This window comes from Peromyscus eremicus, chromosome 8a, assembly GCF_949786415.1.
Source record: "Peromyscus eremicus chromosome 8a, PerEre_H2_v1, whole genome shotgun sequence".
NCBI lineage: Eukaryota > Metazoa > Chordata > Mammalia > Rodentia > Cricetidae > Peromyscus > Peromyscus eremicus.
Window position 1 is genome coordinate 98,308,425 of NC_081423.1, and position 14,735 is coordinate 98,323,159.

At 44.5% G+C, this 14,735-nt stretch overlaps 1 protein-coding gene across 4 annotated transcripts in view; it reads right to left on the reverse strand.

Moving 5' to 3' along the window:
• Rnf157 (ring finger protein 157) overlaps window positions 1–14,735 on the reverse strand; it is a 77,506-nt gene that overhangs the window by 49,904 nt on the left and 12,867 nt on the right. For all 4 annotated transcript variants that reach the window (XM_059272164.1, XM_059272165.1, XM_059272166.1 and 1 more), the window contains exon 2: window positions 9,593–9,711. In XM_059272164.1, the coding sequence (XP_059128147.1) occupies window positions 9,593–9,711 (119 nt within the window). The remainder of the gene's footprint in view (window positions 1–9,592; window positions 9,712–14,735) is intronic.

Sequence of the window (14,735 nt, forward strand, 5' to 3'; positions counted from 1 at the left end):
GGTTTGAAGTCTCTGGGAGAGGAGGTATAGGAGAGATGGTTACAAGCAAGGCTGTAGAGTGAACGGTGGTTATTAGAAGCCATGCATGCAAGCCGTGAGTGGTGGTGCACACCTTTAATCTCAGTACTTGGGAGGCAAAGACAACTCTCTATGAGTTCAAGGCCAGCCTGGTCTACAAAGCAAGTTCCAAGACAGCCAGGACTACACAGAGAAACCCTGTCTCAATAAAACAAAAAACAAACAAACAAACAAAAGGAGAGAGAGAGAGAGAGAGAGAGAGAGAGAGAGAGAGAGAGAGAGAGAGAGAGAGAAGACATGTATCAAAAAGAGAAAATGGCAATCAACAATGTAGAGCCAACTCTACAACATCCAGAAAGCCTTCTCTGGCAATATTGAAACACAATCATCTCCTGCAGGCACAAGACAATGTTTAAGAGCAGCAGAATTTAGGCTGCACACCTGTAATCCTAGAACCTGGGAGCCTAAGGCAGGAGTTCAAGACCACCTTAAGCTATACAAGGAAATCCTGGCTCAAAACAAAACTACATCGTGGGGATGTAGCTCAGTTAATTGGTAGCATGCTCACCCTGCATGCAAGGCAGAACATAAAGTTATACACATGGTGGTGCATACCTGTGATCTCAGCTCTTGGGAGGTGGAAGCAGGAGGATCAGGAGTTCAAGTGAGTTGTAGGCTAGCCTGAGACACAAGACACAGACAGACAGGTGACAAGTGGGAATGAAAGAAGAAAGGCTGCAGAGTTAAGCACAGGCTGGCCTCTCAGTGAAGACAAGTCTGCTATGTGAAGGGCCTTTGAGTGAACTCTAACACTTGAGATGGAGATGCCTGGGTATATTTACTGGACAATCCCAGATCTCCAGATTCACTGGGCCTGTGAAGAGGGCCACTCGCTCTCCCTGAAAATAGAGGAAGCGGCCCTTACCTTCTCCTCTTTGCTCAACGACTACACAGTAAGTGCAACACTTGATAAGGCAATACTTGCCCTACACACCTGCCCCCACTTGCCCTCCTGGCCACCCCACCCTATCACATATCAGTAAGAGAGGAGGGATTTTTTTTTTTTATGTCAGAGGTGTTGAGGGACCTGAATAATACATCCCCTGGCAGGCCTTGAAGGAATGGGAAATGTGATGAAGAAGCATTCAAAAATCTCTACACAGAGGAGCAGCATCCTAGAACAGGCCTGACACGTAAGTCAGGAAAACTCACTAGCTGGCTATATCCTTTGGGAGGGCCCAGAAAATGCCATCACCAGATTCTACCTCTCCTATTGGTTATCAGCACAGAATCATCTCCTATGCATCAGTGATCCGTGTGCTCTTTACTCCTGCTGAGACCTGGGGTCTTATTTGAATAACTGGTCATCTATACTCATTCTCACAATTCACTTTATATCATCAGAGTTCTTTCAGAATGTATATTAATTGGTCTCCAATTAAACACCTGCTGGTGAGGAGCTGAAGAGAAGAATCACCTGTTAAGAGCCTTCGTTCTTGCAGAGGACCTGGGTTCAGTTCCCAGCATTCACGCGGTGGTTTATAACTGTCTGTGACTCCAGTGCCAGGTTATCCGCCACTGTCTTCTGCCCTCTGAGGCCACTGCATGCATGTGGCACACATACATACATGTAGGCAAAACATGTAAAATAAAAATATCTTAGAAGTTGCCAGGTGGTGGTAGCACACGCTTTTAATCCCAGCACTCGGGAGGCAGAGGCAGGTGAATCTCTGGATCTCTGAGTTTGAGGCCAGCCTGGTCTACAGATCGAGTTCCAGGACAGTCAGGCTACACAGAGAAACCCTGTATCAAAACCATCCCGAGAGAGAGAGAGAGAGAGAGAGAGAGAGAGAGAGAGAGAGAGAGAGAGAGAGGAGAATGTAAAAAAAAAAAAAAGAAAGAAAGACAAGAACAGAGAGGCAGGAGTTGTAGCTCAGTAGTAGAAAGCTTGCTTAGCATCTAAGAGTCCTGGGTTTAATGCCCAGCAATGCAAATATAAAGAGAAAAATCAGACATAATTTCTTCTCTTCTTCCTTCTTCTAGTGAGTATAATATGTTTGTAATTTAAAGTGATTTTAAATTCCTACACAGCTAAGGCAATGCACTAAGTTTATAGCTAGTATACACACTCCATGTTCCTCATTCACCCCAGTAATTCATTCCCAGAGAGATTCTTCCCTTTCTCCCAAATATCCAGGCTCTACTGTGACCTCTTTCTATCATTTCAATTCACAAAACTAACCCCCAAAGTCTATGTGCCAGACAGATAAAACTATACTATCTGATGTTTCAAAGCATGCAACGTCCTATTTCACTAACCTCAGCCAACCCAGAATCCTGTGTGTGTGTGTTTGTGTGTGTGTGTGTATCTGTGTGTGTTTTGTTTTTTTAGACAAAGTCTCATTCTGTAGCTCATGCTCGCCTCTAACTCACAGCAGTCTTCCTACTTTGGCCTTCTGTGTGTGCCAGGATTATAAGGAGTGAGCTACTTTCAAAGGTCCAATGAATCTGGGGGGTCTCTGGTTCATGGTTTGGTAGTAAATATACCCAGACATCTCCATCTCGAGTCTAGGATTAGTGTGTTGCCACATCTGGAAAACAACAACAATCCTAAAGTAAAAGAGTTGCTGCCTTTCTGCGGCTTGGTGACTGATCATCCACTTCATCTCACACAGCCAGTCAGTTGGCAAAGCACACGGTATGGTATTCACAGCCCTTCCAATGGTGCCCATTTGTCTTCACAGCCTCACCTCTAAGCAGCATCCCACAATCCAATGCTACAGACTACTCTGCTCTGCTTCTTCCTGCTACCATCAGTTCACCGCCAACGCCTTCCCCGATCTCCTCCCTGGACATCCTGCTCCAGCCCCCAGACAGAGGCCTCTCTCGGACAGACGGACAGACGGATGCCCTTGCCAGGGCACTCAGTCTCCTCTCCCACAGCACTTAGTCAGCACATCGTGCTGAGAGGAGAATCTGCTTACTCAGCCCTGCCTTCTACAGGAATATCAAATGGCTGACAGAAAAAGCCTTCCTTTCTCCTTGCCTCCCAACCTCACTCCCACAACGTTATTTTGTGCAAAACCCTACTTCACAAATTAATATACTTAATTAATTAAGTTCCTTTAAAGAACTTGGTCTGAGATGGGCACTGTGGTAAAATCCAATAGTTTTAGCTACTTAGTAAACTGAGGCAGGAATCACTTGAGTTTAGAAGTAAAGAGCCAGCCCAGGCAACACTGTAAGACCTCACATACAAGTCTGATGACCTGCATAACCTGCATCTGATCCCTGGAACCCACAGTGGAAGGAGAGAACCAACTCCTGAAAGTCATCTTCTGCCATATGTGTGCATGACACGCAGGCAGAAAGATTTCAAAAGAGAGAGAGAGAGAGAGAGAGAGAGAGAAAGAAAGAAAGAAACCTTGTCTCTTTTTTTTTCTTTTCCAGAGCTGAGGACCGAACCCAGAGCCTTGCGCTTGCTAGGCAAGCGCTCTACCACTGAGCTAAATCCCCAACCCCCAAACCTTGTCTCTAGTTGGGCACGGTGGCACACTTGTAAAACCAGCACTTGAAAGGCAGAGGCAAGGATCTGTCACATAGCAAGTTTGAAGACAGCCTGGCCTACAAGAGACTATCTTTAAATAATAATAATAATAATAATAATAATAATAATAATAATAATAGGGTTGGGGATTTAGCTCAGTGGTTGAGCACTTGCCTAGCAAGCTCAAGGCCCTGGGTTCGGCCCTCAGCTCCAAAATAATAATAATAATAATAATAATAATAATAATAATAATAATAACAACAACCACCTTGTTCTTGTTCTGGAGGTGTAGCTCAGTGGTAGAATACTTGCTTGGCAAGGGCATGGCCCTGGGTTCCTGTCCCAGAACTATAAAACTAGGAAAAAGGATGCATTCCCCCTGCACACATGCTAATAAGAACATGCAGTTTGTGGATGGTGCGTTTAGTACAACCTTTGGGCACACTCTAGGAAGAGAGGGAAGTAACACACACACTCGTGTTCCTTAGCTCTCACTGCCCTTGCCGCAGACAGCATGAGGAGGAAGTCACAAAATGGACTCCACTTCAGAGCACACAACACCATGTGAACCCTCGGGACTGGACTAAAATGCAGCAGCTCTCCCACTAACAGGAGGAACACTGTGTGGACTCCTGGCTACAAACAGCAGAAAGAGAGAAGGCGTTGCGGACGCCGACAATCCCGATTGGCTGAGTAACTTAGAACTTTAACAGTTTTTCTCAGCAAACCAAATCTAAACAAGGGAGCAGAGAGGCAGCTCCTGCTCTGCCTGTGCTGTCCAAGGCAAGGCACTCTTTATCATCCATTTCTCCACCGTGCTTCCCAGAGGCTTCAGAGGCCAGGCATCACTTAATACAGCGCTGAAGCGGCTAGGGACGGGGAGCACACTTGTAACCCCAGCTCTTTGGAGATAAAACACGAATATCTTGAGTTTGAGGACAGCCTGGGCTACACAGGAAGACCCTGCCAAAACCAAACAACAAACAAAAATTTTAAAACCCCAACTAGTACCTCAAACCCAATGTATGTGCTAAGGGCTCAGCTCAGCGACAGATGACCTGCTCCATGTGCACGAGGCCATGCGTTTAACAGGTAGCACTGTAAAGATACGCCAACAATGAAGTAAAACACAGTGAATGGTCCATCCACCCACAATAAACAGCAGCTGGAGAAGTAACTGGCTGAAATGTTGGCAAATATAGCTGTCACTGTTCCAGGCTGCATTTCATCCAGCAACCCGAAGGCATCAGAACCGTCCCCACTTTATAAGTGGTAATCTGAGACCTACCAAGGTCATAGTTTCATGTCAAGATAAAAATAATACTTTAAATCTTGATTCCCATTCTCTTCAGCCACCTCTCTGTACATTCATATGCTGCAGACTTGGTTCACAATGAGCCTTGAAGTACACTAAGTGGTGGTCCCTAGCACTCCAGTAAGAACCACAGCTAGCTCAGGCAGAGGGAAGGCTTTGCAGCTGCCCATTTGGAAATGACAGGAAACACCTGTTAACTCCTACAAACCTAGGAGCCAGGAGGTCTGTGGCATTTATATTTCAATATGACAATTCATTTCAACACATTTCTTGGCCTGTCCCCGCCCCCTCTGGAAAGAGGAGTGGCTCTTGCCCCCTGCTGCTAGATGGCTTTAAAAGGCTGTCCTCTGGGACAGCTCTGTAACCTGATGCTCACTAGCTGACACCCAGTCCTGTCACTTGAGAGTAGAAGTCATTTCTTCAGAACTAAAGCTTCGCGTCTACTCTCGGTTTCAGGATGTCCCCTAATCAAACATAAAGAGCATCCATGGCAAAGCCCAGAGGTCAGCTCAACAGATGGAATTACATACCACATACTTGCCCTGGAAGGGAATGCTCCAGGAGGCACTCCAGGAGGGCATGGCAATTCTTGGGTCCTTTTAGAGCTCAACCAAACCCACAAATGTTCTTGGTGATCCAATCCACATAAACGGTTCACGGCCAAGACTCAGAAAAGATTGTGTATGCAAAAACAGAAGAGTGCTAGGGTCTGAAGTAGACTGTGGGTTCAAATTCCGACTGGCTCCCTTACAGGCTTGGCTGAAGACAGGATGAGACATCACATCTAGTGTGCAGGACAACTGGGCTGACAGCTAGGAAGGGCTCAATACATGGGGTAATTGTTAGCAAATGCCACGTAGGGCGAGAAAGGAGAAACATGCTGCATATTGCTTTTATTTTATTTCATGTTTGAGCCTAGTCTGGCCTCACAACAATTCTCCTGCCTCAGCACCCCACAGGCTGGAGTTACAGGAGTGAGACTTCACAGCTGGCCTGTTTTGTTTTTTTAAAACAGTGTCTCCGGGAGCTGGAGAGATGGCTCAGAGGTTAAGAGCACCGACTGCTCTTCCAGAGGTCCTGAGTTCAATTCCCAGTACCCACATGGTGGCTCACAACCATCTGTAATGAGATCTGGTGCCCTCTTCTGTATACATAATAAATAAATAAATCTAAAAAAAAAAAAAAAAAAAAAAAAAAAAAAAAAAAAAAAAAAAAAAAAAAAAAAAAACAGTGTCTCCATATGCAACCCAGATTGGCTACAAACTCAGCCTCTTAAATGCCAGACTGCAGTCATGAACTCCCATACCCAACTTAATACGATTTAAAAAAAAAAATCTCTGTTCAGTATTAAACATACTTAATGACTGCTACAGAAACACCAATAAGAAGACCAATGTCAATACTCCCTCAGGAAAAAGCCTCATACTTAAAAGGTCAAGGCTGCTACCTAGTAATTCAGGAGGAGCTCAGTCATTCAGGGGCCTCCACCGAGGTGCAAACTCACCTTTGGGAAAGTATGCCAGCAGGCATAAACCTATATGAAAGAAGCTTTTGATTATCTGTAAATCATCTTTATGGCCAGAAGAAGCCATTTAAATACACACACACACACACACACACACACACACACACACACACACACACACACACACACTCATTTTCTAAACTGACTTGGTGATTCAGGAACCTCCCTAATCTGGCTCTCAGGGACAAAGGAAGCACTCATCTAACGGCTAAGGCAATAAGAGCAAAATCAAGACCGACATTCGACAAACAGTACTTGGCATAACCTGATTTGAAGCAGAAGGGGCGTGTTTTGTTTTGTTTTGTTTCTGATGTATCACAGACAGGCCTAGAACTTGCCATTCAGCCCAAACTGACCTTGAATTCACAGAAATCTTCTACATCCTGTGATGACAGACATGCACTGGAATGTTATAGGCCCCTGGCTGCCCCTTTATTTGTCCTACTATGGAACTAGTACTACAAAGTATGATGTTACAAGAGGAGTCACCCAGACAGAAAGGATGAAAAGCTACCACTGCCAACAGCAACAACCTTTTCAAATTAAAGCTTAAGCCAGGCAGTGGTGGCGCACAATTTTAATCCCAGCATTTGGGAGGCAGAGGCAGGTAGATCTCTGTGATTTGGAGGCCAGCCTGGTTTACAGAGCAAGTTCTAGGACAGCCAGGGCTACACAGAGAAACCTTGTCTCAAAAAAAAAAAAAACAAAAAAAACCCCAAAAAACTAAAAGTGAAGCTCAGACAGAAGTCTATCACCGGGTCAATTTTCTAAAAACATAATTTCTCCAAGTCACTCACCAGCTCAAAATCTTTAAAATTTTCCCACAGCCTAAGGAATGAAGACTTCTCAGGCAATGCAGCCCGCTCACCTTTCTCCTCTTGTTTTGCCATAGGCCAGCTTGTCTCCCTTCTTTGTTTCCGGAGGAACAAAGACAGTCATTTCAGCCCTGTGTCCACAACACCTAGCACACAGTACCTGGCACATGGTGGTTGCTCAGTAAATGTTTGCCAACTCTACAAATACAGGAATACTTTTAGAGCTATCCTCGGTGCCTCAGTCCAGGTGGGATCCCTTTCCCCACCCGCCTGAGCCCCTCTGCACAGTACCCTAGCAATCTGCCCATTCCACTCCGTCCCACACTCAGTTCCTTCGGAACTCAGTCACTCCAGATCTTCACTCTTTTTTGCACATCTCCTGTAATGTGTTCTATCTGCCCCACTAACATGGCAGGTTTGGGAAGAGAGAATTTTCAGAGGCAGCCAGCCAGAGACAGCGGAAAGAACAGATTTTTAGCAAGGAAGACCTACTTAGGAGATGGTGAGAAAAATTTATGTAAAACACCTGGAAAAGGGCCAGGGACCAAGGACACATTTCCTATATGCTAGCTACTACCATTACTCAGCGTTCAGAACCTTAGATCTCTCACTGATGAAATGAGAGTGACAGGAAGTCCTGGGACAGGTAGCTGTAGTGGCTTACACTTGCAATCAAGAAGCCAAGCAGGCCGGGCGGCGGGCGGTGGTGGCGCACGCCTTTAGTCCCAGCACTCGGGAGGCAGAGCCAGGCGGATCTCTGTGAGTTCAAGGCCAGCCTGGGCTACCAAGTGAGTTCCAGGAAAGGCGCAAAGCTACACAGAGAAACCCTGTCTCGAAAAACCAAAAAAAAAAAAAAAAAAGAAGAAGCCAAGGCAGAAAGATTGCCATGAGTTCCAGAACAGTCTGATCTACCAAGTGAAATAATTAAAATAAAATTAAAAAAAAAGCTGGGCTTGGGTTTGGTAATCCATGACTTTAATCCCAGCACTCTGGAGGCAGAGGCAGGTGGACCTCAGTGAGTGTGAGACCAGCCTGGTCCACATAATGAATTCCAGGACAGTCAAAGCTACATAATAGAGACCCTGTCTCAAAAAACCAGTAAAATAGAACAGTCCTACAAGGCCTCGAGATGTAGCACTTATCAATCATGGGTGCAGATTCAATCTCTGGCCCTCAAAAACAGTGTGTCCTCTTTCAGGGAGGTCTTCACATGGAGTACAGTGTCTGGGCCTTCCTCAGCACACAGAGACCACTCAAGAGCCACTTGGCAGATGGGTTTGTTTGTTTTGTTTTGTTTTTCAAGATTTATTTATTTTTATGTGCATTGGTGTTTTGCCTTCCAGCAGGTCCCCTGAAACTGTGAGCTGTCATGTGGGTGCTGGGACTGGAACCCGGGTCTTCTGGAAGAGCAGCCAGTGCTCTTAACCCCTGAGCCATCTCTCTGGCCCCCATTGAGGGCTGTTCTTACAAAGTCTCGTGCAGACTCAGAGATGGTACTCAGTACAAGTCTACAGAGCCAGCTCCTGCACTGGCTCTACCTATAGTCCCCGTAGTAAGGACTCGTGAGAGAGGAGAGCAGAAGGCTGGAGGAGGAGCTGAACAGACAGCTATAAAAGATGTGTTCTATTTTGTTTTCTGTTTTGAGACAGGATCTCACTATGTAGTCCACTGGTTCTCAACCTTCCTAATGCTGGCACCCTTTAATACAGTTAGTTCCTCATGTTGTGATCACCCCCAGTCATAAAATTATTTTCACTGCTATTTCATAACTGCAATTTTACTATTATGAATCGTAATGTAAATATCTGATATGCAGCATGGTCTTAGGAGATCCCTGTAAAAGGCTCATTTGACTCCCGGCATGAGGACTGCTGATGTAGCCTAAAATGGCCTTTAACGCACAGCAATCCTCTTACCTCGGCCTCCCAAGTGTTGGCATTACTTGTGTGCAACTCAAGAACCAGGGAAACTTCATTCATTCACTCAGCAAACGTTGACCAAGGTTTATAATTTTGTACTGGGCTTTGTGTTAGGTCTAGTACCCAACAATAAACATTGTCCTTGCTTTTTGAAAGAGGAAAGCAGATAATGAACAGAGAAAGTGACAAACCGATAGGAACTGGGTGCTAAGTGCCATGAGGGAGGAATTCAAGTGAGGGCAAGCAAGGGCACTGGCTAGGGCTGTTGGAGGAAATGTGAATCTCAGGAAAGCTCCAAGCTGAGACTCAGCTCCCACCTCCCCCACTCCACCCCACCCCCGACCGCAACAACTTATCTTGGGTTTCCCCCAGTCTAGCGGCACACCTGGCTCCTCAAGCCCCCACTGCACCAACAAACCCAAGCCTCAGGCAGTAAAAAGACTGTACCCCTACCGCCACTGGCCTGTTTCCCAGGAAGTTCAGGTCGCTGTTCTCTCCAAAAAGGTAACCTTCCGGATGCGTGGAATCAAACTTCTCTCCTCCCATGATGAAGTGGCTGGCAAAATAGCTGCCTGGGGAGTGACAAATGAAAAGATCAGACAAGCAGAGCGACGTCAGATGGACGGAGCAAAAGGTGCTGTAAGTAAAAACAGAGGTTAAGATTTCAAGGAGTCAGATCAATTTCTTCTGATTTCAGACTCTGGCACAAAATCAGCAAAACCATATCAGACAACCCCAAACAACAAACAAAATAGGTCACTATGTTCTTGTGACAAGCTTGAGTCCTCATCCTGATCTAAAATATCACTAACCAAAAGTCAAGAAAGTCCACAAATGCCCACTAATGAACCTATTTGTATTTTGCTACTGATCATCTGTGTGGGTGTATACTGTGTGTGTGTGTGTGTGTGTGTGTGTGTGTGTGTGTGTGTGTGTGTGACAAGTGCCAGAGGTCACTATCACTGGAACCTGCAGCTCACCAACTAGACTAGCTGGATGGCCAGTGAGTCCAAAGATTCACCTGTTTCCACCTTACCATGGCTGGGTCTACAAGCTGATCACTCAGTTTTTCACACGGGTTCAAGAGACTGAACTGAAGGTCCCCATACTTATAGAGCAAACACTTTACCAACGGAGCTGGCTCCCTAGTCCCTACTTGGTTTTGTTTTTGTTTGAGACAAGGTCTCACTCTGTGTAGCCCATGTAGTCCTAGAACTCATGATCTTCCTGCCTCAGCCTCCCAAGTGCTAGGATTACAGGCATATACTACCAGGCTTAGCCTGGTCCTGATTTTCCCGTTTCAACTTGAGGTGGTGGTTCCTGAGCATTTGAGAATCTTCACTACAGATATCAATCATATTTATATACAAATTATCTTTGCCTAGATCTTTTAACCCACACACAGAAGTATCAGCACCTGCCCATCCTCACTTCTATACCTCCTTAATCCTTCCAATGAGGCTCCTCATACTCACACTGCACAAGGGAGGCATAAGGCAAGCATGAGGCCGTATTTCTGTAATCCTAGCACTTGGAAGACTAAGGCATAAGGACCAAAGTTCAAGGCCAGCCTAGGCTACAAAGTGAGATCACCTCAATAGTCAGCACAAGAAACTTAGGGACACTGGCAAGCATTTAGTGCAGTGGTTCTCAACCTGTGGGTCACAACCCTTGGGTTGATGGATCCTTTCACAGGGGTCTCCTGAGACCATTAGAAAACACAGATATTTGCATTACAATTCATAACAGTAGCAAAATTACAGTTAGGAAGTAGCAACAAAAATAATTTTATGGTTAGGGGTCACCACAGTATGAGGAACTGTATTAAAGGGTCGTAGCATTAGGAGGGTTGAGAATCTCTGATCTAGTTGTATATTTTAACTCTGATAGGGATACAAATTCCTCTTACTCCAAACTTCTTGTTTTTGTTTGGGGTTGTTTTTGAGACAGGGTCTCATGTAGCCTAAGATGGCTTCAAACTCACTAAAGTAGCTGAGGCTGGCCTTGAACTTTTGTCTCTACTTCTCAAGTGCTAAGATTACAGGCTTGTGCCACCACACCATGCACCCTCAAAATTCTCTAATCTGACTCTAAGGTAGACTATTCAAAAGATTCATACCTTAGAAAACTGGCAATTCTCTCAGATACCCCCACTCTCAAATTAACACAAAGGAGTTATGAAGCCACAAAGTCTTATGTGTAACTCAGCCAGGATAAATCTAAACTCCCAGTCAGCTGTGATTTTTGAGATTTTTTTTCAGCAAGCTGAAAAGCTATGTTTTAGCACTTTTGGCTCTGGAGAAGCCACAGGAAGGGGAGGAGAAGACAGCTGCAACAGAAATCAGAACCGGACATTCAGATTTTACTTTCTAGACATGGAGTTTGAGTCCAGAAACACCAATTAAACTCAACCATGCGGCTAAGATCACTCACCAAAGCGTGAGGCAATTCTTAACTAACAATCAGAAAGCATTTGCAGAGTGGCAGGACACAAATCTAAGTAGCACTGAACTGCAGCTGGAAGGAGCCAGCTGAACCTAGAAACACAGCATCTGGCTGCAATGCAGCGGCATGCAGTGCACCCCAGGACAGCATCACTATCCATTATTCATGCCACACACCTGCTGGCCCTCTTCTCCAAGCGCATAACTGATAGGGCGGAGGTGCCTGGTTGCCTTCAGTAGAAAGCAGTCTTCTCAAATAAACTGCCATTGCTATTGCCTCTGAGTGAGATGTATTTTCTACACATCAGGGATTGTATGTTTCTTACACATTAGATGAAATGAGAAAAAAAAAAGGTTCTAGCTGGGTATGGTGGTGTGTGCCTATAGTTATACTGCCGGAGTTACATACTGAGACCCAGCCTTTAAAAACAAAAACAACCAACAAACAAAAAACCACCAAATCTCACTTCTCAGTACCAGTCCAGGAAAACTTTGTGCCGACTGACTAAATGATCTGTCAGTCTCTTAACCTCTCAAAGACATTTCCAGTCTCCAGGCCGTGATGAATGCTATTTTCCACACTGGGCTACTTGAGATTCTGTAACCAGCTTTTAAAGTCTATACTCAATGCCATTTGCTCCCTATAACTCCATCCTTTTAGAGATCAAGATCTTTATTTATTCAAAAAGACTAACGGCCTTACTGAGGAACAACACACCCAATACAGAATTCATGCCTTGCACAACTTGGTAGTTTTGGTAACCATCACCATGAGTCCAGTTGAGACCATTTCCAGCTCTCCAAAATATTCTAGTATGCCTGGCACAATCCCCACTGTCTCACCAGGCATGGTGTCTAACACCTTTGTCTTACTCACTGTTCTATTGCTGTGAAGAGACACCATGGCAACTCTTATGAAAGAAAGCATTTAATCAAGGGCTTGCTTACAGTTTCAGTGGGTTAGTGCATTATGATCATGGTGGGAAACAGGCAGGTATGGTGCTGGGGCAGAAGCTGAGAGCTTTACATGCTGATAGGCATCAAGACAGCAAGCAGAATGAAATACTGAGCCTGGCAAGGGCTTTTTAAACCTCACATTCCCAGTGACACATCTCCTCCAACAAAGCCACACCTTCAAATCCTTCCCAAACAGTCTATCAACCGATTGACTAAACAGTCAAATATATGAGCCCGTGGGGGCCATTCTCATTCAAACCACCACAACCTATAATCCCAGTTCTTGGTAGGCTGAGGCAGGAGGATTGCTCCAATTTCAAGGCTAGCTTTGGGCATATAGTTAAGTACCAGGTTATTCAGGACTATCTAGCAAGACCTTGTTTTAAAAAAAAAAAAAAAAAAAAACTGCCCCCCAAGCACTAGGATTAGAGCTTTGTGCTGTGATACTTGGCAACGGTCCATGGTCCACCAGGGTTTTGTTTGTTTTGCTTGAGACAGTTTCAGTTTCACTATGTAGCCCTGGCTAGCCTGAAATTCAGAGATGGGCCTGCTTCTGCTTCCTGAGTGCTGGGATTAAAGGCTTGCACCGACACATCCAGCTAGTCCTCCTATTCTTAATGTAGCTCAACAACAAAGCTCAATAAATTTAATGTGGTCACACAGTTAGTAGCTGTTTGAAGCAAAACCTGTATTTTGTTGACTTCATCGCAATAAAACCAAACCAAAGAAATAGAAGGCAGTTGTTAGCTGCTGCAGCACCTGGTTCAACTGATTGGTCACGTAATAAATGTTCTGTTTTAATAAATAACAAAGAAAGAAGGCTGGCTGGTGATGAGGTTTCAGAGGCCATGGAAACAGTTGGGCATGAGAAGGGAAAGGGTTATCAATTGAAGCAGGTGCTGCGGCAGCTAACAACTGCCCTCTTCCGGTTTTTTTTTTTTTTTTTTTTTTTTTTTTGGTTTTTCGAGACAGGGTTTCTCTGTGTAGCTTTGCGCCTTTCCTGGAACTCACTTGGTAGCCCAGGCTGGCCTCGAACTCACAGAGATCCGCCTGGCTCTGCCTCCCGAGTGCTGGGATTAAAGGCGTGCGCCACCACCGCCCGGCTGTTTTCAGTTATTTATTTTGCAATGCAGTCAACAAAATACAGGTTTCAGCTTAAAAGAGAGCTAGATTTTTATCCCAACGCTGGCATCTACCAGCTGTGTGACCACATTAAATTTATTGAGCTTTGTTGTTGAGCTACATTAAATAAAAAGTTATTTTTGAATACAGTTCCATTTATTGCAATATTCAGGAATATAACTCCATTATTCCAAAAGTAAATAGCAAGATTAATATTTTCCACTTACAGGCAGGGTATCTGTTTATGCTGTGACCTTAATAAGAGAAAAATATGCAAAGAGAAGGCTTCTCAGCAAGAACTATTAGCATGAGATAGTGGTTAAAATCTAAAAGTATTTATATGTCTGTCCTATACAATATAAAATTTTCGTGACTTGAGAAAGTTTGAAGGTTTGGTTTTGGAATTTCACCACAATAAGTAAATCACTATTACATAGGGTCTAAACATACAGGGCTATGTTTTGGTCTTTGGCATGTTACATAGCAATTATGTGTTGAAAATATCTCTTGGCCTAAATTTTCTATCTAGTTTCAGAAGGCTTTTGTTTGTAAAATTATAAAGGGCAGTGCAGTCCTCAGTCTGTTTCATTTCCTATTTTATTCTGGACAGAGGAGTGTGTTGAACTTACTGGTCCCTCCACTAGATAAGTAAAACAAAAGACTGTTGGTTGGTGTAGAAAAACAAAATGTTTTTGAGACTAAAGGGTCTGATTTACAATTCTTGTTTGCCTCTGCCAGAAAGGACACATTCTCTGGGCTTTATCAGTGTGAGCATGTATCATTTCAGGCACTGCCCTCTTTTGCATGGAGCAGTACAGGAAAAGGAAAAGTCAGACAGGTCCATGTCCTAAGGTGCCAGTCCTGGTCGGTCTTCTGTATGTACATATGAAACAGCACAGCTAAGAATGTGTGCATGTATTTATGCAGAGTCAGGGGTTTTCATCTATCTACACTGCTCTTCACCTCTCTGCTTCCACTGCTTCTCAGCCATGGTCCTTCTTCAGGCACTGAACTCTTTAAGTCACTGGGACACAGGCAGAGGTTCCTTAATGCTTGAGGATGACACTGAGTTC